The sequence below is a fragment of the Talpa europaea genome, assembly GCF_964194135.1.
Source record: "Talpa europaea genome assembly, chromosome: 13".
NCBI lineage: Eukaryota > Metazoa > Chordata > Mammalia > Eulipotyphla > Talpidae > Talpa > Talpa europaea.
In genome coordinates this window covers 48,418,089-48,444,143 of record NC_140080.1, presented here as the reverse complement: position 1 = coordinate 48,444,143, position 26,055 = coordinate 48,418,089, and the positions used below count along the sequence as shown (strand labels likewise).

The following is a 26,055-nucleotide window of genomic DNA, read 5'->3' as shown; positions in this document are numbered from 1 at the left end:
ATAGCCAAATATAGAAACAACATAATGACGATGAATGAATAAAGATGTGGTATATATACTCAACGAAATACTACTCAGTGATTAAAAAAAAACAACGAAAACTTGCCATTTATGACAACATAGATGGAACTGGAGGGGATTATGCTAAACAAAGTAAATCAGAAGGAGAAAGACAAATAATGGAAACTCCAGTGTATATGGAATATTAACAAACAAAGCAAAAGAAGAGACACCAACCAAAACCCCAACTCTGACCGTAGAACTGAAGTTATGAGGAAAAGAGGGAGAGAACAAAAGATGGAGGAGAGGGTTACTGGGAGTTCACTGGTGGATGTGCTATGATAATATACATTTGAAGAGGTGAGAACATGTACTCCTAAGTGTCATGAAAAGAATTTGACGAAGTGACAGAAGACCAGTAAAGATGAGCAGACATACGAGTAATAGAAATTCCCAAAGAAAGTCACTTCTATAAGGTTCCAAGGCAGTAAAACTACATTATTTGGGGATATACACACCAAGGCCATGATGATAACGAGAATCAGAAGAGTGGTTGCTCCCAGCAGGAAGGCAGGAAACTTAAAAGAGCTGGGCTCTTAGTTGGAGTCCAGTCTTTCAAGTGGGATGACACAGGCTAAGTGAACCTTAAACTCTACTTATATACTTTATGTGTGTGTGTGTTCTAGGAAATAAACTTTAAATACTATACTATAAAAAGTTTATTTTCCTAAGTTTTGATTGTTTTAAAATGGATTTAAGAAAATAATCCTTGCCTAAAAGGTCTAAGCCAAACACAATAGCATTGTTTTAACGCCATTCATGAATGTCCATTTCTCGCACAAATATTGCAAGAAACTAGGAAGAAACACCCCATTTCTTATACTTACTTGGGCATAAGCGCTCTGAGTTACTTTTCTCAAGTCATCTTGAGCGCCAGTTGTAATCCTTCCAAAGAAGATTTCTTCTGATACCCGGCCACCCAGAGTCATGCACATCCTGTCCAAAAGCTGCTCTTTGGTGTACAGGTATTGTTCTTTGGGTAAATACTGAGCATAACCTAGTCCTTTGCCCCTTGGGATGATGGAGACCTGGTGAGTAGGAAACACACAAAATGCTAAATAGACTTGATCATGTCTATTTACCAATAGATAAACTCACTTATGTAAGATAATTGTGGGCGATCCATCAGTCTTGGCCAGATAAATTCTAACTCTAGCAGAAGTGACTATTCAGGAGGAATACATCCTCTTAGAATAACTTCACCTTATAATTCTACAAGTATTTTTTGTTTCTTTATAAACTCAACTGAAATTTTCCAGTCTTGACAAAAAGACTACTAGTGAGTTATCTTACCTCCTGACAACTTAAATACAGTGCAGGCTCCATTCCACCTGTCAGTCAGCACCATGTCCCCACTTTGGAGGATAAAAGGGAAAGCAAACAAGGATGCTAGCAGCCTTATCCTTTTCTAGTCTTCTTTTTTAACTGTAAATTTCTTTAATTTTCAAAAAATCAACTTTACCAAAAGATGATTTATATACAATTCACCCAATTTAAATGTACAATTCAGAGAGTTCTGGCAAACACAACCTCCCACAATGAAGACAACAGTCTTTTCATCACTAAAACATTCCCTCATAGCCCTCTGTAGTCATCCTTTCTTTCCATTTCCATTCCAAGCAACCACAGATAAGCTTTCAGTTCCTGTGGATTAGAATTTCTAGAATCGCAGATAAGTGAAATCACACAGTATATACTTTACTGTTCCTGTTTTTGAGATTCAACCCCCCCCATGGTTGTGGTTATGAATAGTTCATTTATTTTACTGCTGTGTAGTAGTATTCCATAGTATAACATATAAAATATATATTTCACTGTAGGGTTGCTTTCATTTTATTGACACTTATGAATAAAACAGCACAAGTCTTTATGTGAACATGTTCTCATTTCTCTTGGGTAAATATATAGAAGTTGAGACTAGTTGTAGGGAAGCATTTTTTACCTACATGAGAAAGTGCCAGACTGTTTTCCCTCTACATTCCCATGAGTAATGTACAAATTTTCCAACATTCCATATTATTAACACTGAATATTATTATTAACACCAATCACTAATTTTTTTAACCATTCTAATGGGTGTGAGGGGGCATTGCATTATGCTTAATTTGCACATTCACGATGACTAATGATACTCAATGTCTGTATGTGCTTAATGTCCATTCACAAACCTTTTATGGAATCTATGCTCAAATCTTTTGCCTGTTGTTTTATTGGGTTACTTACCTTCTTATTGAATTTTGAAAGTTCTTTACATATTCTACACACAAGTCCTTTGTCTTATATACATATTGTAACTATCTTCAAAGTACATGGCTTGCCTTTTATTTTATTAATAGTGTCTTTAAAAAATAAAAAGGTTTCAAGTTTGATAAAATCTAATTTACTTTTTCTCTGGTTCATGTTTTTTGGTTCATGTTTTTTTTGGTTCATGTTCATGTTTTTTAAGAAAATTTGACCTAGCAAGGCTACTAAGATTTTTACCTGTGTTTTCTTCTAGAAATTTTATTAGTTTTTTACAATCTATTTCAAATTAATTTTCTGCATTTGATGTAAGAGTTAATGTTCACTTCTTTTTTCATATGAATACAGTGCTGACAAAATCATTTACTGGTAAGACAATCCTTGATTTGCTCTGGTACCTCCATTGACAATCATTAACCAATTAGTGGAAAGGTCTATTTCTGGACTCCTCCATCTACTGATCTGTTATCAGTCCTTTCACCATACTATAGTCTTCATTACTATGACTGTGTTGATCTGCATTCCCATATGTTACATAATCTTGTCAATTTCTACCCTAAACATCTGCTGTAACTGACAGATTGTACTGATCAATTTGGGGAGAAATGACATCATAACATTTCAAGAACATGGTATATCTCTATTTTTATTTAGGTTTTGTTCAATTCAATGTACAGGTCCTACACATATTTTGATAAATTTATTCCTATAGATTTCATGCATCTGGATGTTGTTATAAATGAAACTGAATTTTTAAAATTTCACTTTCTAATTGTTCATTGCTAATACATAGGAATACAATTGATCTCTGTAAAGTAACCTTCAATTCTACAACCTTGCTAACTTCACTTTTTGGTTCTAATGTCTTTTTTTGTAGATTATTTATGATGTTTCTCACACACTTTCAAGTTTTCTCTGTGGTCACCTTCCTTCATTCAAGGGACTCCCCTCAATTTCCAGATGTTCCTTAACATCAGCAGTTAGCTAGGCTGCTGCTTCCTGCCTATCTGTGATATATTTGTTTGAGAAAGGTACATGGTTGGAAAAAAAAAAAACAGAAAATTGAACACTCTTACTTGGTGCACTTTGTCTCTTTGGTCTCTGCTTCCTTTTTTGCCAGGCTTTCTGGGGTCTTCCTATGTATACCAAGCTTAGCAGCCAGTCAGGAAACTGTGCAGTTACTAGTTGGATTTGGGTCTAAACACTTTGTAGCTTTCCTATTTTCAGGAGTTTCATGTTACTTTTCCATTATTCTTCAAACCCTAACTTTACTCCTCTGCTTCCTCAAGATGGTAAGTTCAGTATTTTCTACCACTGGGGCCTTGGAGGTTAGGGAATATGCTTACACAAGAAAGCTACAAACTCCCAATTCTTTGCAATGCTGCTTTTTGAGAGTAAACTCTCTTCCAATTTGGTCTGCTTCTGGGCACTTTTTGCTTCCACCATCGCTTCCAGAAATTTCTAGCAAATTTCTTTTAATATTTATCCTTCGTGGAAATGCAATCTTCTCAGTTACGGACATGACTAAGTTGGCTTGCCTACTGTTCAACACAAGCTGCCTTACCTTTAAGAGTGGGTCTGCATGTTCCAGGTACCAGCCAGCAACTGCATGACCTGCCTCATGATATGCCACAGTCTTCTTTTCCTCAGGCTGGAGAACCTGGGTTTTTTTCTCTAAGCCTGATAAAATAATACAAAAAACCAAAAGCTATTGCTTTAGTAACTCCAGCATAGAGCAACAGTTATACAATACTACACACTGCTTTACAGAGGATGTAAGCAGCCTATAACAACCCAACAATTCCCAACTGAGGTCAGAATAAAAGCAAAGGATCAACTTCAAAACATGGCCAATTACAGCAAAAAAACATTTAACAACAATTATCCCAGGCCTACTTTTTTATTAATTATGGTTTTGAGAAATAGAAATGTCAAAGAAAACTCAATACCTAGATCAATTTAAAATATAAAATTTATAGAAAATTTAAAAATCTGGAAAGAACTCACCCTGTTTAGTCTAGGTATTTGGAGTTGTCCAGCACTGGGTAAACAAAGATGCCTGCCATAAGAGACTGCATGCTATCTCTTCCCTGACTAAAGGCAGACGGTAATCACAGGGAGTACTCAGCTAGTTAACAGGATCTGGGAATACCTATTTAGAGTCAGCGAAGCTAATGCTGCAGCACCTTTCACATAACCAAAAAGCTCAAGGGGTTCCAAGAGCCAGGCAAAGCAGCAGCAGTTAGACTAGAAAAGATAAACCCCAGGAAATGATGTGGTGGCTGGCATACTGACTACAGAGCTAAAGGACCCCTAATCCAAGCATGAGTCCTCCCTGGTATGGATACAGGTTGACACTGGACCTTGTTTGTATCTTTGCACTGTTAAAAAATGACCGTACATAGTTTGTACAAAGAAATCATACCATAAGTTTTGTTTCATCATGGCAACCCATTAGAGAGAATTTCTCAACTGATAATATATTGAAGAGTTTGGAAAACTAAAAAAATAATGAAAGATATAATCCAAGACAAGTATGTAACATCACTACAAGGATGGGAAATTACAGAGCTGAGTTAACAAGACCTCTTTTTCCATAAACAGTTCTTGCTTGCCTGAAATGAACCCTAAAATTCAAAGGAATTTTTGTTTTTTTCAGGATGCTATTCTTTACAGAAAAATTGCTTATGACTCTTTACAATAGCTGAGCTGTAAATAGATAAGTACCTGTCCACCACAGGGCAAAGGCCCCTACTCTCCTTGCCACCCTGTTCTCTTTCACACACTCTCTTTTCTATGAAGCATTGAGATTCCCTTTGACCTAAAAAAGCACCACAAATAAGCAATTTTCATTTGTCTCTACAGTAAATTACTTTAATTCCATCCACTATTCTATCACCTTAGATTTTATCTTTTCATAATAAATTTCTGGAATATTAGCCTGTTAATTCATTCAATATTAGGTGTTTGTTGAACCTACCCCTGCAGTTAAGCGCTTTGCTACACTAGCTCTAAATCTTCAATGAACTATCCATGAATATGGCTTAGTACTCTCCAACCAACCGAAACTGCCATTGTCAAGTTACCAGGAAATGAGTCTCCTTGCCAAATCCAAACATCATTGCCCTTAATGTACCCACATCGCTTGGGGCTGCTGTTGTCAACTCCTTTATAACCATGTCCCTGCCCATCTCCCATCTTCTCCAACCTCCTAGGTCTCTTTTAATGGCACTGCTTCTTTGTCTTATTCACCAATGCACCATTCAGCCTGTGACACAGTTTTGGTGATTTTGCTGACTCATTTTTTTCTCCTCTGCCACTGATTGTGGGCATTTGGCAACATTTACTGATGGGCACCTTTTCCTCTGCCTGGGATCCCCCCCTGCACACCACCATAGTGCTGCAGAGTCTTTGTGCATATCCTGCCTGCCTCAGAAGCAGGAGTTCCTCTTGGAGTGTCACCGTCTTCCCATGGCCTCTAAGGTTGTCTTTTTGTTGTCTATTGCCACTGAGACTACCTATGCTAACATCTGCTATGGGGCCTACAGTGATGTAAGAAAATAAGTTTAATTAGTAAAAAAAAATTTAATTAAAAAATAAAAAGCCTTTAAGGTCAACATTCAGGGTTTTCTAAAATTTAGACTTAAATTTAACTTTTTGCTTCACTTTCCACAGGAACTTGGATCTAAGAGTTTACTTCCCTCCCTGAAACAGCTAATTCCAAACCAGTTTCTGTTCATGCCACTTCCATGACATGCCTTATTCCCTCTTTCTACCAATCCTAATTTAAAACTGTCTCTTCTTTGAAGTGCTAATGGACCCCTTTTCCCTCCTTTGAATGCACAAATTCTTGAATTGCTAGTAACCTTTTTATGGATATTAAGCTATAAGCTACTAGGCAGCAAAGAAAATACATCATGTGACCTCTGCTGTGGTGGTGGATTGAGCAAATTCAGGTTACAATTTTTATTCATCATTATTTCAAGCACAGAGCATATTTAACCCCTGTAATAAAGTTTTTAAAAATAGGAAAGTTATGAGTGTTTACAAAAAACTAGATTGGTATAATTCAAGGGAAGACACCTTTTTCCTTGCTGTCTATGTGAGGGAGGGAGAGTGTGGATTATTTGTCTCAGATTCAACCAACATCTACTCAGTGACCTATACAGACAGCAAAAGGGGGCAGGGCCCAAGTAGATAGGGATGCCCTAGGACTGTTCTTTGCTTCAAGTCTTGCCAGAACAGAGAATCCCTAGCCTTATATTCATTTTATCCACCTTTTAATTTGAATTACATTCAGCTGCCTTACCACCAATGACTCGTTCAATTGCTTGTTCAAAGTGTTTTTGATTTATAGAATCTGAAAGGTGTCTCGCAGCAATCAAAGCAGCTTCATTACAGACATTAGCAACATCAGCTCCTGCAAAATAAACACAAAGAACAATTTACCCATCAAGTATACTCAAACTCATTAGTTACCCATTATAAATGACCGATTTCACAGTCAATTCAGCAGATTCGATAAAGGTTTAATGTAAATATAATTCAGTTTGGTTCATGTTAACCCTAAGCTATTCTAGGATTCATTAATAGCCTAGGAACAATCCTTTGACCTGAGATAAGTATTAGTAATATGCAATAATGGGTTAACATTTACCATCGTAGACAATATGGTTTATATAATAGAAAACTAAGTATTTTAAAAGAATGTTTGTAAACTTATTTTCACCATCTATTGGGAAAGGGACTTACATGAAATGAAAAGCATAAGCATTAAAGTAACCTAGTTCATTCAGTTAAACAATGAAAAGTTAAACAGGTGAAACTATCCAAGAGCTTCTTAGACCCACAGAATCTTTAAATGACTGTTTCAGATAAAGTAAATGGAAACACAAATAAGCTACAGTACAATATAAGTGCTCAATGAACAAACAAAGTCCAAAGACAAAAAGTAAAAGTAAAAAGTTAGGTCCTGGGGTTCCCTGGTGGCACAAGGGTTGTTAAGCACAGCACTTTGAAGCTATCCGTAGCCTCTGCCTCATGAGTTCGATCCCCAGCCTGCAGAGATCTACCCACATGGCGCAGCAGACCTCTCCTGTCTCCCCCCACTGGTCCCCTTAGCAGTGTATTTCAGTCAGTCTGCCTGTTCTGCTCCCCACTCTGTCTCTGGTGAATCCTCTCACCCCCCACACTTCTGGCCTGTACCTTCAGTTCTTGTATGCATAAACAAATAAATCTTTAAAAAAAAAGTTAGGTCCCCTGGGAAATTTAAGATGTCTGTCTTCTTCTGACCATAGAGTCATGTGTAATCTTCTTAAACTTATCAAATGTTCTTTTCATTTCCTTTTGAGTTTAGAAGAGGGAGACAGGGAATGAGAAGAAAGATCACATCTTATATTAAAACTCTGTGCTAATCATTAGAGAAATTAAAATCAAAATTATGATATATCACTTCATTTCCACAAGGATGGCTACTATCAAAAAGACAGACATATAATAACAGGTGTTAGTGAGGAGGTGGAGAAATCTGAACCCTCACAGACTGCTACTGATGGGAATGTAAAACGGTATAGCTGCTTTGGAAGAGTTAGGCACTTCCTCAAAACTGACCCAGTAATTCCATTCCTAGGTATATAACCACAGGAAATAAAAACATGTTCACAAAGAAGCTGTACATGCATATGTTAATAACAGCATTATTCACAACAGCCAAATAATGGAAACAACCCAAGTCAACTGGAATGGATAAAAAAGATGTGGTGTGGTACACCCAAACAATAGGCTATTACTTGGTCATAAAAATAAATGAATTCCGACACATGCTACAGTATGGATGAATTCTGAAAATATTAAGCTAAGTGAAAGAAGTCAGAAGTTATATTTTTCCATTTACATGGAATATACAGAATGGAAAACTCTACAGAGACAGAAAGTAGATTACGGGTTACCTAGGGTTAAAAGTGGAGGGAATGGTTGGTAGATTTCTTTCAGAATGACAAAAATGTTTGAAAATTATAGTGACAGCTGCACAACTTTTTTATTAGTACCTTAATTTTATCTGAATAGAGTTGCTTTTAAAAATATTTAGGAGGGCCTCCCCAGTGGTACAGCGGGTTGAGCACCATGCTGTGAAGCTGTCCGCAGCCTCAGCGGTATGGGTTTGAGCCCACATGGTGCCGCAGACCTCTCCTGTCACGCCCACTGCTCCCCTCAGCAGTGTATTTCTGTTGTCTGCCTGTTCTGCTCCCTGCTCTGTCTCTGGTGAATCCTCTCACCCTCCCGTGCCTCTGGCTTGTACCCCAGCTCTTGTATAAAAATAAATAAATCTTTTAAAAAATAAAAAAAATTAAAATATTTAGGAACAGGGTCTCCCTGGTGGCCTAGGATTAAGCTTCAAGTGTTTTCACCACTGTGGCCCAAGTTCGATCCCTGGTCAGGCCGGGAACCCACTTATTGCACGGCAAATCTCTCCTAACTTACCTACGGCTCCCCTGAGCAGTGTATTTCAGTAAATCTGCCTGTTCTGTTCACCACTCTGTCTCTGGTGAATCCTCTCAACCACCGCCCCCTCCAAACTTCTGGCCTATACCCCATTTCTTCTATATAAAAAAAAGTAAAAATAAATAAAAGCTAGATTTAAGAAAAATATTTTTTAAATATTTAGGAATAATTTTTGTAACATTTATAGAGAAAATGATACATTGTCAAGGAATTTGTCACAAAGTAATAGAGCAGCAGGGGGAAGAGTGTTGGGATATAATTGAGATAAGGTTGGATATATTGCAGAGTGGTTTATGATACTATTTCCTCAATTTCTGTCTGAGTTTGAACTTTCCCATAAGAAAAGGTAATAATTTACAACTAAGAAACACCAAAGCGAGTGGGAACAAGCTAAGCTATCTGGTAACTGTTATTGACTTAGACTAAAAAGTACATTATATTCCACTTACCTGAAAACCCTGGTGTTAAGGATGCAAGTTTTCTCGCTAGTTTCTCCTTTTCCAGGGCACTATCCAGTTTTAGTGGTCTGAGGTGAACTTTGAAAATAGAGGCTCTTCCTTTTATGTCTGGTGGTCCTGAAGAAATAATTTTTAAGGGGAAAATATGACCATGAGCAACTACATCTCTCCTTGTGAGAAATGGACTGAAGTCAATGAAAATCATCTCACCAATAAAGATCTGCCTATCGAAGCGTCCTGGCCTCATCAGTGCAGGATCTAGGATATCTGGGCGATTGGTGCCTGCCAAGATGACTACATTTGTTGTTGTGTTGAAACCTGAAAAGATAGTAACAAAGATGCAATGTTATTAAGTGATATGAGGCAGCAAGTAAGAATATCTGTTAAGAATGTTTGAGCATTGCCATTGTAAAATATTTTTTCAATTTATTATCTAGTGCTTGTTAAGTCACAAACCTAGATGATTTTCTTACTATTCATCTTGTCTTTGTGATAATATTCACATACAGGCATACTTCACTTTATCACTTTGCTTTATTGTGCTTTGCAGATTATGAGTTTTTTACAAATTGAAGATTTGTGGCAAACCTGCGTCAAACAACTCTATCAATGCCATCTTCCCATTACACAGGCTCACACTGTACCTGTGTCACATTTAATTCAGGTATGGAAACCATGTTTTAGACATAATGCTACTGCACTCAACAGGTTACAATACAGAATAAACAACTTTTATATGCACTGGTAAACCAAAAATTTCATGTGACTTGCTTTATTGTGATATTCACTTCATAGTAGTGGTTTGGAACTGAGCCCAAAATATCACCAAGTTATGCCTGTATAAAGACTTAAAGCTTTAAGAATCAATTTTCTAAAGACAAATAGCCAAATATTTTTATTTAACTAGAAATTTAGATTATACTGTCAACTTTTAAAATGATTTAAAATCAATAAAACTACATTTGCAAATGTTTCTAAACTCCATAAACTACAGAACAAATCACAGCATGTTTGAAGACAGGCATCCTCACCTCTGACCCTTACTTCAGGCTCAACTTTGCTCAGTTTTATTGGCCATTTGTCAAACATCAATGCCATGGCCAGAGCCTTTATCCCCAGGACCCTGGTACTAGAAGAGCTCAGGTGCTGAGCTCTGTAAGAGGTAGACTAGAGGAGGGTTCTACCTTTCAGTTTTGGCATTACATCCAGCTCAGAATTGCACAATCCTTGGCACAGTGCTTTTCAGAGCACAAAACAACATCCACCTATCTCACAGCAGGCAGTACATAAGCCAGCTGAAGAACTGGCTTTCCTAAAATAAAAGCTAACTAACGTAGAAAAAAACACTACTCTCTTAGTAAAAGGGTATTCAGAATCTTTCAGATTCTTCCTGGATTCTTCTAGAATTCTTCCAGAATCTTCCTGGGTTTCATGATGCTCCAGAAATCATAAACAGTTTTAAGAATGGTACTATAATTCTTCTGTAAATCATTTCACCAATTTTTTTCCTAAACATCATCTTAACACCAATACTAAATTAAGGTAGACTTCCAAATAAGAACATTTTGCTATTATCTGTACTGATAAAAAATGAGCCTTCAAAAGTGTATTTGTTTTAAACAATACTTTTTTCCCCTAAACATCACCATGAGGAGTCTCATTTTAGATATGCATAAAACAATTAGAAAGTTTAGTTTAAAATACAAAAAACATGCATGTTCACCATCCATTTCCACAAGTAATTGATTGAGGGTATTCTCCTGTTCACTCTGGCCCCCAAAGTTGCCTCTTCCTCTCTTCCTTCCCACAGCATCTATTTCATCAATGAAAAGAATGCAGGGGGCATTCTTCCGAGCAAGGGCAAATAAATCACGGACCTGGGTAAAGGTATAAACAGTAAAGTCACTTGAAAGAGAATACCACCTATTCTAGTAAAAAATAAAAGTCAAGTTTCCATGCCATAGGAAGACAATGTTTTTGAGTTACAGACTGTCTAGTATTCTTTTTATAATCTCATAAATTAATGCATATGTAATAAGCACTAATACCTGCCTTTTAACATCAACACAGTTTTCCCCTATAAAAAGATAAAGCAGCAAAGCTATAAACTTTCTAATTAGTTTAAAAGTTCAAATTACTCTGGGTTCTGCAGCAGGTGTGCCTGAATAACTGATGTCTTGCACCAATTTGATTGAAGTGGGAGGCTGAAAGGAGGGGCACTCCCTCGCATAGGAAGCTCCAAAATTGGAGTCTGGAGAACCACTCCACACATCTGCCCTATAAGAGGCTCCTGAATGACTCTGCCTTGCTATCTGCCTCACAGTTGCACCTGGTGATTAGAGCAGCCCAGTCTACTGTGGTCCAGGAGCCCAGGTCCTCACCCAGGAAAAAGACAAGGCCGTGGGCCAACCACAGATCTATGTAGTGCAGCAGGGGAAGAGTGGGAGTGCTCATAGCAGGGGAGGGAGACCTGGGGGAGGGTGAGCAGTATTCAGATAGATTACTGGTGGGAGGGTCACACATAAGGGGAACAGTAACTATAGAAAGATGACCCATGATACAAGAAAATAATTTTTAAAAAGTAATTTCATGCCCAGGAAATTATTACCAAAGCAGACACTAACAGATCTAGGCCACATGTTCATGTACAGCAAAGGCAGTAACCTACCCAAGTTCACCCAGTGATCACCCCAGAGTGAAAAACAATGCCTTCCCCCCAGTTTCACTGCACCTATGTTCTATCATAAGTCACTATTCTAGGTGGGTTAAAGGAGTTCAGTGTCTAATCCCATCACCTACTGCTTCTGAGATATTCAAATATAATTTGCCTATGCCTCACACCCCTTTCACTTCACTTACTTCTAAGACCCCCATAACTCTCGTCTGCCTAGATTTCTGATTTTGCATTCCTATACTGCTCTGAACACATCTAGTGTAATTCATCTCTGTATGTTCTCATCCTATGAACCCCAGATCTATGATCAACAGTCCCCTACCCCTCATGCTCTTTCCTAAATACTTCATTTGCCTCCTTGCCTAAACTAGTCCTGCAAAGTTCCCAACTAGAAGGGGATTTTATCTTTTGCTCCAAGCCAGCTGGAGTTGGGGTCCACCTCATATCCTATTCCTATTGCCAAAGTAATTCTGCTAGAAGTCCCTTCCCCTGCTTGCCTGGGGCTCCTCCATCTGGCAGCCACTCTACCCTCCTAGCACTTTTGTCCTCCAGTGGCCTGATCCTTCCCCACACCATTTTCTTAGTGAGTTCCAGGTCTGTTTAGTTCTAGGATTCACTGTCCACTGACTAACCTCTTCCATGACCTTTTGCTCCAATCCTGTATGGTCAGCACTGCCAAGCTTCCGTCTATATCAACTGCTTGAAGACCACCTTTTGATCACTCTCATACCAGTCAGGCCCACTCAAGCATCTCCAACAAGTTTTCCATCTACTTCTTAGTTCTCCATGCCATTAAGGCCTCAACTCTCTCACCACCCACAGCTCATCTCCATTCTTCAATTCCCCATTTACCCATATTAGAGTCCTTGTTGTACATTATAAACATTCAACTGGTTCATGCTTCTGTTTTTCCTAAGACTATTTGCCCTACAAAACCCATCTGAAATCACCTACTCCATCCATCATCATTCACTGAACCAATGATGCCATTGGTGGTGAAACCCACCATTACTATATTAAGAAACAAAAACACTGTCAGTGGTTAATACAACATTTTGTGATTAACTGTACCCTAATGTTTAGATAAGTAATTGTGGATAGCACATTGTATTCTACTGTGCTTTTAAAAAAAAAATCGACTGGTGAAATACACAGGATAAAAATTTATGTTTTTCTTTAAAAATTAATATATACTCATACTTTCTGACTTCAAAACTTACCACAAAGTAAGTAACCATGACACTGTGGTGCTGGCATAAAGTCACACATATAGGTCAAAAGGATCGAATTAAGAGTCCAGAAATAAACTCACATATCTTACCTATGGCCAAGAGTGCCAAGGCCATTCAATGCAGATAGAGCTCTTTCGAACAAATGGTGCTTATACACACAAAAGATTGAAACTTAATCTTACTTAACATCATATTAACTTGGAATGGATTGCATTAACTCAAAAAAATCAGAGTTAAATTTAAGAGCTAAAACTCAGGAGTAAATATTTATGACTCTGGATTTGGCAATAAATTCTTAGCTATGTCACCAAAAACATAAACAAAAAAAATTAGACAAAATGGATTTCATTAAAAAAGTTTGTGATTTGGGCCTCCCCGGTGGCGCAGTGGTTGAGCGCAGGGTTGCGAAGCTGCCCGCAGCCTCTGCAACACCGGTTCGATCCCCGGCCGCTCCCCGGTCACCAGAGGAGGGTCCCACATGGCACGCAGACCTCTCCTGCCGCCCGCTGCTCCCCTCAGCAGTGTACTTCAGTCCCTCTGCCTGCTCTGCTCCCCGCTCTGGCTCTGGTGAATTTTCTCACCCTCCTGCGCTTCTGACTGTACCCAGTGCTTGTATAAACAAAACAAACAAATAAATAAATCTTTAAAAAAAAAAGTTTGTGATTCACTATGAAGAAAGTGAAAAAGATAACCCACAGAATGGGACAAAATACTTGAAATTATTCAACTGATCAGGAGTTAGTATCCAGAGTATTAAAAAAAACTCTTTAGAATTCAGTAACAAAAAGACAATCCAATCCTGTTTGGGGTAAGGGGCATTTATAACCTAGGGAACACGGCCATCCTACCCAAGTTCCCTTGGGGATTGGGGGAAAGTGGCACCATCAGGACAGAAGACTTACTCTAGCTGGACCCACGCCAACAAACATCTCCAAGAATTCTGATCCACTAACGGTGATGAAGGGGACATTGGCTTCTCCAGCTGTGGCTTTAGCTAACAGTGTTTTCCCCGTGCCTGGAGGACCAGTGAGAATCGCACCCTTCAAATACAAAAAAGAAAATATATTTAACTAGAATTCAGAAAAGTAAACTGTATATAAATAAGTCCAAGTCAGAAATCTGTTTATAATTTTACAGTTATATACTAAATATTTCTTGAACATCTGAACTACAGTAGAACATTTTTATACTACCAATATATATTAGTATATATTTTATATTATATATTTTTATATTAGTAACAAAATAAGATTATTAGAAATTATTTTTTTTAAATATAGTAAGACTACCTTAAATATTTCCCTTCTTGTAAGATTTTGAGTGTTGCTTTTTAGACCTTTCTCACAATACAGAGAACCTACTAATAAACTAAGAACCTACTAATAAACCGACTGAGGTTTACTTAAATAATTCAGGAGACAAAAATATTAAGACACAAACACCACCCTCCCAATTTACATTTTTTAAACTTTCACAAATGTAGTAAAAATCAAATGACAAATGGTGAACTGAGGCAAAAAGAAAAAAAATATAAGGGTTTGCTCAAATAACAATTATTTAAGTTGTAGAAATGTCTAGGTATGTGAACGGGTGTGCTGAGCAACAAACTATAAAACATGACCTCTAAACATGAAAATTAAAGACAAAATAATTCCCTTTATAAGACCTTTCTTTAAACTTTACTAATGGATTTACAAAGTAAACATCTCTGATTCATTTACTTAATAACTAAACCTGGTCCTAGAAGTACAAAGATCAGTAAGGCTAGTCCACCACCAGCAGCGGGTACTGGGATGTCTGCTGGGAAAAGGAGAGGAGATTAGGATGTCTATCTCTTTCCCACTGAATCCTGCATCATGACTCTCAGATCATATCTATCGGATGAGGGGAAAACTGAGTGACAGGAGGCAATATGCTCAAGGGTGCTACAGCTGCTGAGAGTGGGGCATATATCAGACTGGAGGTAGGCTGGGGAAAGCTTCCAAAGGAGAGAACACAAATCTGCTGGGAAATATATATATTCTACAAAGAGATGCACTCACATACATATACAACTGATCCAAAAAAACTCAAGTTAAGCAAAGACTAAGTTAAGAGAGGATGGAAAAGAAAAAATAATCAAACTTCATGAGATTATAACTTCACAGAAAAAAAGGCAGAGGGAGGGCTCCGCAAACAAAGATGAGCAGTTGGTCCCAGGAAAGTGAGGGCCTGAATGCGAGGCTGTTTGAGGCCAGCGACCACTAGCCCCACTTTCAGAACTGAGTAAAGGCAGAGAGAGGGCTCTGCCAACAAGGTGAACAGTGGGTCCTAGGAAAGCTCCAGCCTGCCTACAAGGCTGTTGGGAGGCCAGAGATCCCATGTCCCCCTTCTGGAACTGAGTGAAGGCAGAGGGAGGGCTCTGAAAAACAAAGGTTAAGATGTATATTTTGGGGAAGAGACCTTCAGCATACAGAGACTCGGTGATCTTCAGGGATAGCACCCATCACAGCATCACTGTCCTTGTGAAGACTGGTATGACAGCATCAGACTTGGTCTGGTCACCAGTTCCCGATGTCCCAGTAGGAGCATCTCAAAGAGACGCCCAGCAGTACCAGTGGCACATCGGCCCAGCACATAGAACAAATTCAGAAACAAACCAAATGGGGTTCATTCCAGGGGCACAAGGATGATTCAACATCCTAAAATCAATTAATGTAATCCAACACATCAACAAAAAGAAAAATGAAAACCATATGATCATATCAATAGATGCTGAGAAAGCATTCAACAACAGTCAATATCCGTTTATGATGAAGGCCCTCGAAATTCTCAGGATAGCAGGAATATACCTTAACAGTGTAAAAGCCACATATGACAAACCCACAGTCAATATTATTCTCAATAATATTTAAGATCAGGAACAAGACAAGGATGTCCACTCTCACCACTGCTTTTCAATGTAATGTTGGAAGTCCTAGCCAGAGCAATAAGACAAGAGAAAGACAAAGAAGGAATCCAAATAGGGAAAGAAGTAAAACTATAACTATTTGCAGAACTATAACTATTTTAGACCCCTAAAACTCCACAGAAAGACTAATTAAAATAATAAACCAGTTTAGTAAAATAGCAGGATACAAACTCAACAGAAAAAATCAAGAGCCTTCCTGACCTCCCTGGTGGCTTAGGGGTTAAGTATCAGGGATACCATTGCAATGGTCTGAGTTCAATCCCTGGCCAGGGAGCTAACCCCCATGGCACAGCAGACCTCCTCTGTCTTGCCTACTGCTCCCCTCAGCAGTATATTTTAGATCATCTGGTCTGCTCCCCATTCTGCCTCTGATGAATTCTGTCACACAAACCCCACTTCTGGCCTACACCCCAGTTATTCTATGCAAAAATAAATAAAATCTTTAAAAAATAATCAGTAGCATTCCTATATGCAAACAATCACTCTGAAGAAGAAATTAAGAAAACCACCCTATTTGCAATTGAAACAAAAAATATCAAATACCCGGGAATAAATCTAACAAAGGACGTGAATGATCTACACAAAGAAAACTACAAAACACTGTTAAAAGAAATAGAAGACACAACAATGTGGAAAGACAACCCCTGCTCATGGATTCAAAGAATTAACATTATTAAAATGGCCATCCTACTGAAAGCAATTTACAAATTCAGCGCAATCCTGATAAAAATCTCAGTGACACTCTTCAAAGAAATAGAACAAATATTGATGAAATTCATATGGAGATGTAAAAAAACCTCAAATAGCCAAAGATTTCCTGACTAAAAAGAAGAATGAGGCTTCACAGTTCCTGACTTCAAACTATACTAAAAGCCAAAATAATTAAAACAATATGATTCTGGAACAAAAACAGAAACACAAACCAATGGAATCAAATAGAAAACCCAGAATAAAGCTAAACATATAAAGACAACGAATCTTTGACAAAGGAGCTAAGAATCTGCAATGGAACAATGGAACAAGGACAGTTTGTTTTATAAATACTGCTGGGAAAACTGGACTACCACATGCAAAAGAATGAAACTAGACTACTACCTCACACAATGCACAAAATCCAACTCAAAATGGATAAAAGTGAACATAAGACCTGAAACCATAAAATACACAGAAGAAAATACAGGTAAAACACTACATGACATACCGCTCAATAACATCTTTGAAGACTCATCCTTCAAAGCAAAGAAAGAGAAGGAAAAGATAAACAGCAGGGATTACATCAAACTAACAGACATTAAACAAAACAAAGAGACACCCTACTGTCTGGGAGAAAATTTTGGCACTCCACGCAACTGATAAGGGACTGATCACAAAGATGTACTAAGAACTCACAGGACTCAACAAAAGCAGACAATCCAGTCAAGAAATGGGCAGAAGAACTTAAAAGACACTTCTCCAAAGAGGAAATGCAAATGGCCAACAGGCATATGAAAAAATCTTTAAAATCCCTATAATCAGGGAAATGTGAATCAAAACCAGATTGAGATACCACCTTATACCAGTAAGAATGGCACATACCAAAAAAAACTAGCAACAACAAATGTTGGCGAGGATGTGGTGAAAAAGGAACTCTCCTACATTGCTGGTGGGAGTGCAAATTGGTCCAACCACTGTGGAAAGCTGTCTGGAGGCTCCTTAGTCTACTGAAAATAGAGCTACCATATGACTCAGGAATTCCATTCCTAGGGATCTACCCAAAGGACACAAAAACATTGATTCAGAAGAATACATGCACCCCTATGTTTATTGCAGCACTATTTATAACAGGCAAAACCTGGAAACAACCCAAATGCCCAAAAATAGATGACTGGATCAAGAAGATGTGGTATATATACACAATGGAATATTATTCTGCAATCAAAAAAGTTAACTCAGGGTGTCTAACTGGTGGTGCAGGGGTTAAAGTCACAGCACTATAAAGCTACCTCCAGGCATTGCAGCATGAGTTCGATCACCAGCCAGGGAGCTAACCCATATGGCACAGCAGACCTCTCCTGCCTCACCCACTGTTCCGCCCACTCAGCAGTGTATTTCAGTAGATGTGCCTATTCTGCTCCCCAGTCAGTCTCTGGTGAATCCTCTCACCATCTGCACCTATGGCCTATACTACAGTTCTTGTATGCATAAATAAATAAATCTTTAAAAAATAAAAGTTAACTTAGCCTTTTGCAGAAACATGGATGGAGCTGGAAGGGCTTATGCTCAATGATATAAGCCAGAAGGAAAAAGGAAAATATCAGTTCGTTTCATTTATGGTAAGACTATAGGGGAACCAAATAAGGGATCAGGAAAATAAAACAAAATAATAACAAATAAATAAAAAAAAAAAAACAAAATTAATGAGCAACTAGGAATCAGAGACATTCTGCCGGGGAGGAGAGGGAGAGGAATCAAAACAGGGGAGGGAAGAGCACAAGGGACTATGGTGATGGTACAAGGGTGAAATGGTGTGGGAATTTTATGGGAACTACACCTGAGAGGAGAAAGCAAACACTACACTGCACAAAAATAAACAATGATGTGAATATATATATATATATATATTTTTTTTTTTTAAAAAAAGATTGTAACTTCAGAGATCAAGAAATACTTCAAAAAAATTGGGTGCTGGCCTCCCTGGTGGTGCAATCCGCAGCCACTGCAGCATGAGTTCAATTCCTGGCCGGCCAGGGAGAAACCCGCATGGCGGGACAGACCTCTCCAGTCTCGCCCACTGCTCCCCACAGCAGTGTACTTCAGTCCGTCGTCTGCCTGTTCTATTCCCCGCTTTGTCTCTGGTGAATCCTCTCACCCCCTGCATCTTGCCTGTACCCCAATTCTTATATAAAAATAAATAAATCTTTAAAAAAAAATTGGGTGCTAATGGGTTGCAAATAATCTGAAAGCACATTTACCTTTGGGATTTTTGCTCCTAGGTCTTGATATTGCTTTGGGTTTTTCAAGAAATTGACAAACTCCATTATTTCTAGCTTGGCCTCTTCGCAGCCAGCCACATCTTTGAACTTCACATCTATCTCATCTTTTAAGACCTTGGCAGTGGTTTCTCCAACACTGAAGAGTCCACCCATCCCCCGGCCTGTTCGACCAATACCAGCAGGTCCTCTTCGTATGGTGTAGAGTAAGAAAGCGATGATGAGCACCGTGGGCAACATGCTCAAGAGAAACGAACTAAAGAGAACCACATACAACATGAGCATATTTTTAAAACAATGTTAGTCTTAAAAAAAAAAAAGTCTTCAACTTTTTCAGTGTTTTGTAAGATATACTTTTTGATAACTGCTTACAACATTTTCTATTTTTTAAAAACCTGAATACTCTGATATTTTATGGGAGGCTCAAGGAGAATCTTAGTGTGTCAGTATCACTGAAATACAATCACGAAAGACCAAGGAAAACATTTCAAAGAAATTTTCAAATTACTCACTTGCATATCTGTTTCAAAAGGCCCATACACAATGGTGAGCGCTAACTCTGGGTGACCACAGCATGGGCCATGCTGTGTGGCTGTTGCAGGTTCCCCAGAGACTCCCAGGGGACATGGCCCTTAGAAAATACTTAGTCTTTTGCCTTTTGCTTGTTTGTCTTAATAAAAGTTAACTTCAACGTAACTATGGGGCACAGATGCACACTTATATTAGGTAATACAATGCAATTTAGTTTAACTTACCCTTCGAAATTTTAATCTGTAACTTGTATATTGGTTAAGTCTAGTTTTTCATCTATTACAAAAATTTAAAATGCTCTACAGCAGAAAACAAGAACCATGAGAAATTTATTTTTGCTTTATTTCTGGAAGAAAAAAACACACACTGACAATAAAGATTCAAGGGAAGGTAAAACAAAACTTTTTGTAATGTTCTAGCACTAGTCTATAAAGTTAAATAATTATATGACAGCCTCAAAGGCTGAAGGATATATCAGAAGTGAAACAATCACATTCACTATTTGCATCTACATGTTGAAGTAGATTGGAGTGCTATACAAAGAGTCAAAGAAGTCCCTAAAACTGAGGGAACTGCTATTTTTTACTAAAAAATTAAGATTTATTTTGAGTTTCATCCTAGAACTGTTAACACTATAGCAAGATATACCGTTTGTATTTAAAGTAAGTGTATACAAGGAGTGACCAGATCTACCTGGGTGTTGTGTATGAGCACTTAAATGGCAATACCAATTTCCATAGAAGCTTAAAGTTGACCAACTCTCAAAATCAATGAGCCATTCTCATCAGTCTATGACTTGGAAGTCTATGACTTGTAAGTGCCTTACTAAATACAACCCTGTAAGGGAAGCAGCAGCTCTGAGGCAGAAGAAAAATTACTTAAAAGTCCTGGAAAACTGTAAATACAAATGTAAATGATAGTTAAAAGAATGCCACTCTTCAATATAAAGGGACTCTTGATGCTAATGTCCTACTGAAAAACAGGGCAATGAACTTCAATATCCCAAACCACCTCTGAATCAAGATACACATAAATGTGTAGAAAAATTCACAAAAACCAGTAAATTACTGCAGGGGAGAGAAGTTATTTTCCTTCTACCGTTCTAGATTCTTGGCTGAAAACCAAAGATTAACAGGAGAAAAATTTAATTTTGTATGTAGCCCAAAGATGCCATACCCAAAGAAGCTGTCAAAGCAGGCAGCTATTACCATCCTCCACGCTACCAGCTGAACTTATACCTTTTAAAAGACAGGAATTGACATTACAAAGGGGTTTTATTACCCTTCCTGACCCCAAATTCTGTCTCTGGTAATAGGGATTCTCTCTACCTCCTGCTACAGGGAAGGTACTTTTTCACATAGGGAATTTATCTCCCGCTTTCAAAGATACAACATCAGTATCTTTCTTACATCACTAGTTCTCAAGCAACTTTAATTCAAAATAATCAGTATGTCAAAGGGACATAATTTGGGGCAGCATGCCCCATGCCCCATCAATACCATTGGTTTTTCAAAACTCTAGCTAAGTTGAGAAAGGCCTATTTAGGATCTTACATGTAACTTTCCACTTATGTTGAAAACAGAGAACTACGTCAAGCATAGTGAACAGTCTTCGACATGTTTGTATTCCCACTGCTTCTTACCCATCACTTTCAGCAATGTAGACAACAGGGACCCGATTCTCCCCTTCTATGCCCAATTCCTGCTGCAAAGTTTCCAGATTCCGTTCAAAGGTGTCGACGCTGCCAATATTAAACCAGACGTATTGCTGTAAAAGCAGAAAAACAAAAAGAATGAAGAGGGAAGTAAGGGTTCAATTCACTAAAGGGTTCAACGTTTCAAGAATTTTTCAGGAATGCTGAGTACATGCAAATCTTTAAAAAAAAAAAAAAAGATTGGTTCACTGAGTGAGAGTTTCACAGTCCTTGGTAAATAAACATTTCTTTGGCAATACTCCTCAGTGGCACTAACATTATAAACACAAAAGAATAAAGAAACAAATGAAAAATCTATTTGAAAAGACAATCCTTTCTAAATAAATACGTCCTTTTTAGGGACCCTTGTGGTGCAGTGGGCAGCACGTCAGTCGCATAATACATGTGTCCTTTTCCTCCTCCCCCTTTCCCTGGAATTTTTCAGTGGCCTATTCCCAAGCTAACAAGGAATGTGATACAGTAAGAACAACTAAAGTTTACTGAACACTTATTAAGTGTCATGCATTGTTCTAAGCCCTTTTATATATTAACTCATTCAATCTTCAAAACCACCCTAAGAAGTAGTTACTTTATCAGCAGGATGACATTTAGAAGCTGAATATTGGGAAGGCACCCCACCATCCAGTAAGAACACAAATGCACCTGGTTGTTCCAAACCTTACTCTTGTAGTCACTTATACTGAATTTGAGGTCCCCAGGGAGGATCACCAGAAAGTTCTAAAGCAATGGTTAAGTTAGCTTCTAGCGCAGAAGTATTCCATATCGTGCTAGTGATTACTTGTTGAGAATCACTCCTATTCCCTATCCTCCCCATCTGACAGATGAAAAATTAAAGGAGTGACTTCACTTGCCCATCATATACAGGCTGAATCTGGACCTAGTCAGTCTGTCTCAGGGCAAGTGACCCGAACTAGTATGTCGTACTACCTCTCTTATGCAACCATGAAAACACACTGTGGATTTTTATCATATACTAAAATCTGTTCCAACTGGTGGTAGAAATTCTCTGGGGACTACACCTGAGAAAAGAAAGCAAACATTGTAAAAAAATGAAAAATGATGTAAAATATATATAAATAAAATGGAAGGGGGGAGGAGAAAACAACTGTCCAAAAAGTAACTGAAATACTAGAAACTTACAGCTCTACATATATTCTTAAATTTACTTGTATGTTATCAGACACAGAGATGATCACCATCAATTCAAGCTTTCCTTAAATACTACCTGTCCATCCAGGTATGATGACTAGGAAATGGTCAAATGAACCACCCTAGGAGAGAAAAGGGATGCAGCCTGATGAAGTCTGGTCCTGTGGGAGGGCAGTTAAGAATGCAGGACTCCAAGTGGAGTTTGATGTGGTGGCCAGGGTCTGGCCCAGGGAAGGCTAAGAATCACCAAGAACCTTAAATACCCCTTTGTTCCCCTTCCCTCTCTTCCTAAACTCCTGGGTTGTCTGGAATAAAGTTCAAACTGATTAGACAAATACAAATTACTTTTAAAATAGGGAAAGAAATGAAAATTAAAACTATCACAAAAGGGTCGAGAGAGATGGTAAGACTGACTTGGAAAAAAAAGCTGTCTTAAGACACAAGCAATTCAGATTTTAACATTTTTTTCTTAGCCAAATTATTTTCTCAGTATTAAAAAATCTACATTATCTTGAAACACTGAAAACTGGGATTTCACTTTTCTAAATTTACAGCCAAAATGATGTCACAAATACAAACATAATTCCACCCATTAGTGAGGACTATAACTGCTGCCCTGCACAATTCTGGTCTATTTGGTATGGTTACTGGATTGTGACGCAATGTCCACTTTCAACTGCCAATATGAAAAGTTAATTTACAGCTAATTCACATCAATTGAAAAAAATAACTTACCCCATCAACAGGAGTTTTTCCTGGTGTAAAAGTCACTCGAACAAAACGCTTGTTGACGACTTCCAGTCTGTCTACCTGAAATTTTAAGGTTAAAAATTCAAACTAGAGAAAAAGACTTGAGATTTTCTTTTAAGCTAAAATGCATGTGATATTTCAGACATACGAAAAAGAATAACAAGTAACATAACTATATTCCTCCACCTGGCATAGAAAATAAAACATGACAAGCACTGTTGAAGCCACCAGTCACACCCTTTCCTCAGAACTGGCCCCTGTCTGATATTGGTGCTGGCCATCCCAAAGCATGTCCAAGCCACACATCAACATACCTTACAAACAATATGTATACTCACTTTTGCCAGTTTTTAAACTTTATTTGTGAGGTTTTATCCAGGCTGACATTTTAGTTTTATAAGGAATCCCATTTTATGATCACACCCCTAGTTATGTATTCATTCTCCTGTTAGCAGACATTTCAACCATTTCAAAATTCGCACTATCACAAACAACTGTCAACATTTCTGCAGATACCTTTTTGGGCACATCTTCAAGAATATCTCTGGGATATGTACCTGTACACAGATACAGTAAGAATGGGCTGCAGGGTATACAGATCTTCAACTTTACTAGACACTGCCAAATTGTTCTCTAAAGTGGCTCTCTAATCTAGTATTCTTTTTTTTTTTTAAATGGAGGCATGTTTTATTTATTTATTTGTTTGTTTGTTTTGTTTATACATGCACTGGGTACAGTCAGAAGCGCGGGAGGGTGAGAGAATTCACCAGAGCCAGAGCAGGGAGCAGAGCAGACAAAAGGATCGAAGTACACTGCTGAGGGGAGCAGCGGGCGGCAGGAGAGGTCTGCGCGCCATGTGGGACCCTCCTCCGGTGGCCGGGGAGCAGCCGGGGATCGAACCGGCGCCGCAGAGGCTGTGGGCAGCTTCGCAACCCAGCGCTCAACCGCTGCGCCACCTGGGAGGCCCCTAATCTAGTATTCTTATTGTTCTACATACTCACCCACACTTGCTATTGTAAGACTTAAATTTTTGTCACTGTCAATATAAAATGGTTTAAACTGTTTTTCCCTATAACTTCCTACCTATATAGGATTTTTTTCTTTTTTAAAGATTTATTTATTTATTTATACCAGCACTGGGTACAGTCAGAAGTGCGGGAGGGTGAGAGAATCCACCAGAGCCAGAGCAGGACGCAGAACAGGCAGACTGACAAAGTACACTGCTGAGGGGAGCAGCAGGCACGGCAGGAGAGGTCTGCGCGCCATGTGGGACACTCGCCAGTGGCTGGGAATCAAACTGGTGCTGCAGAGGCTGCTGGCAGTTTGGCAGCCCAGCGCTCAACCACTGCGCCACTGGGGAGGCCCCCTATGTAGGATTTTTAAGAACACTTTCAAAAACCTCATGATAGGGCTTTAGACTAACTTGAAGAATAAGTCCTTTGGAGAGGTCTTTCTCCTGCTTTGACAGGACATTGGGAAGGAACGTGTCAAAAATGAAAATGAGGGTGCTCCAGATAATTCTACAAGCTGGAACATTGCGTTAAGTGTCCCTAAAGGCAGTGTATCTGGAAAGGAGCAATTAAAGTGCTCTACCTCCTATAAAACTGTTGAGGAAATGGTAGACTGCTTCCAAAGAACAGGCGATCAGGAGATGTAGATCTGCAGGGTGCTCCCAAGGACCTGTTGCCACACTCAGGACGGCTGCAGCCCCTTCCACACATGGACAGGAGTTACTTATTAAAAAGCAGGCTCCCCACTTCATCTGGAGATTATATGTGTAATATCCTCATTTTTATGAAAGAAACACTTGTTTTAAAAAATCTGAGTATTCACTTTCATTTTACCCACTGTTACACTACCTCAGTAAATACTAGTATCATATCTTTAATGTTATCTATTTCACTGATGAAAAAATTAAGTACTGAGAAACTAAGCAATTTCTCCAAGTCTAAACAGCAGGCCTTATCCTGGTTCTCTTTGAATTTTATCAATTCAAAGATGACCTTTTTTTAACATCTCAGAATTCGATACACATTTAACAACTGATGGTATTTTGTAGTTTCACTGACAATGTACCAAACTCTTCTTAGTAACACATAAAACATCAGCAATCAACAGTTGAAATAGGGCCTCACATAAGCAATCTTGCGTGGACCTGCATTGAAGAGTCCATCTGCTCTCCTGTATACATTGTGTGTGCCATAGTTATCTGATTTCAAATTCACAGAATGAAAGCTGTAAATATGAAAAGAAGCTAGGAGTGGCTGGCACAAGAGCAGGGAGAAAAGGCAGGGCATGTGAGAAAAGGAAACCCCACAGAAGGCTACGAAGGCAACACTGGGAGGAATGGGTCTTGAACAAGGTTCCAGCATGAAGGGTAACAAAGATTTTGTTGGAAATTTGGAGACTGCTGGGTCAACAGATTTCTTGGTAGTAGTACTTTCTTTCCTACATTTAAAAAATCCACTACAAAGAGCTGATGAGACTCAACAACAACAAAGAAAATTATCCAGTCAAAAAATGGGCAGAAGAGCTAAAAAGAAACTTCTCTGAAGAGGAAATGCAAATGGCCAACAGGCATATGAAAAAATGTTCAACATCACTTGTCATCAGGGAAATGCAAATCAAAACTACCATGAGATACCATCTTACACCAGTGAGAATGGCACATATTAAAAAAACTAGCAACAACAAATGTTGGCGAGGGTGTGGAGAAAAAGGAACTCTTCTGCACTGTTGGTGGGAGTGCAAACTGGTCCAACCACTGTGGAGAGCTGTGTGGAGATTTCTGGACCTACTAAACATAGAGCTTCCATATGATCCAGC

General features: G+C 38.5%; 1 protein-coding gene across 1 annotated transcript in view; it reads right to left on the bottom strand.

Moving 5' to 3' along the window:
* Positions 1–26,055, bottom strand: part of AFG3L2 (AFG3 like matrix AAA peptidase subunit 2) — a gene marked incomplete at both ends in the record, with an annotated part of 42,393 nt that overhangs the window by 7,683 nt on the left and 8,655 nt on the right. Inside the window, 10 exons of the mRNA XM_084251919.1 lie at positions 888–1,088; positions 3,866–3,981; positions 6,611–6,721; positions 9,252–9,377; positions 9,471–9,578; positions 10,984–11,137; positions 14,069–14,206; positions 19,068–19,341; positions 21,259–21,383; positions 23,215–23,289. Of these exons, the coding sequence (XP_084108045.1) occupies positions 888–1,088; positions 3,866–3,981; positions 6,611–6,721; positions 9,252–9,377; positions 9,471–9,578; positions 10,984–11,137; positions 14,069–14,206; positions 19,068–19,341; positions 21,259–21,383; positions 23,215–23,289 (1,428 nt within the window). The remainder of the gene's footprint in view (positions 1–887; positions 1,089–3,865; positions 3,982–6,610; positions 6,722–9,251; positions 9,378–9,470; positions 9,579–10,983; positions 11,138–14,068; positions 14,207–19,067; positions 19,342–21,258; positions 21,384–23,214; positions 23,290–26,055) is intronic.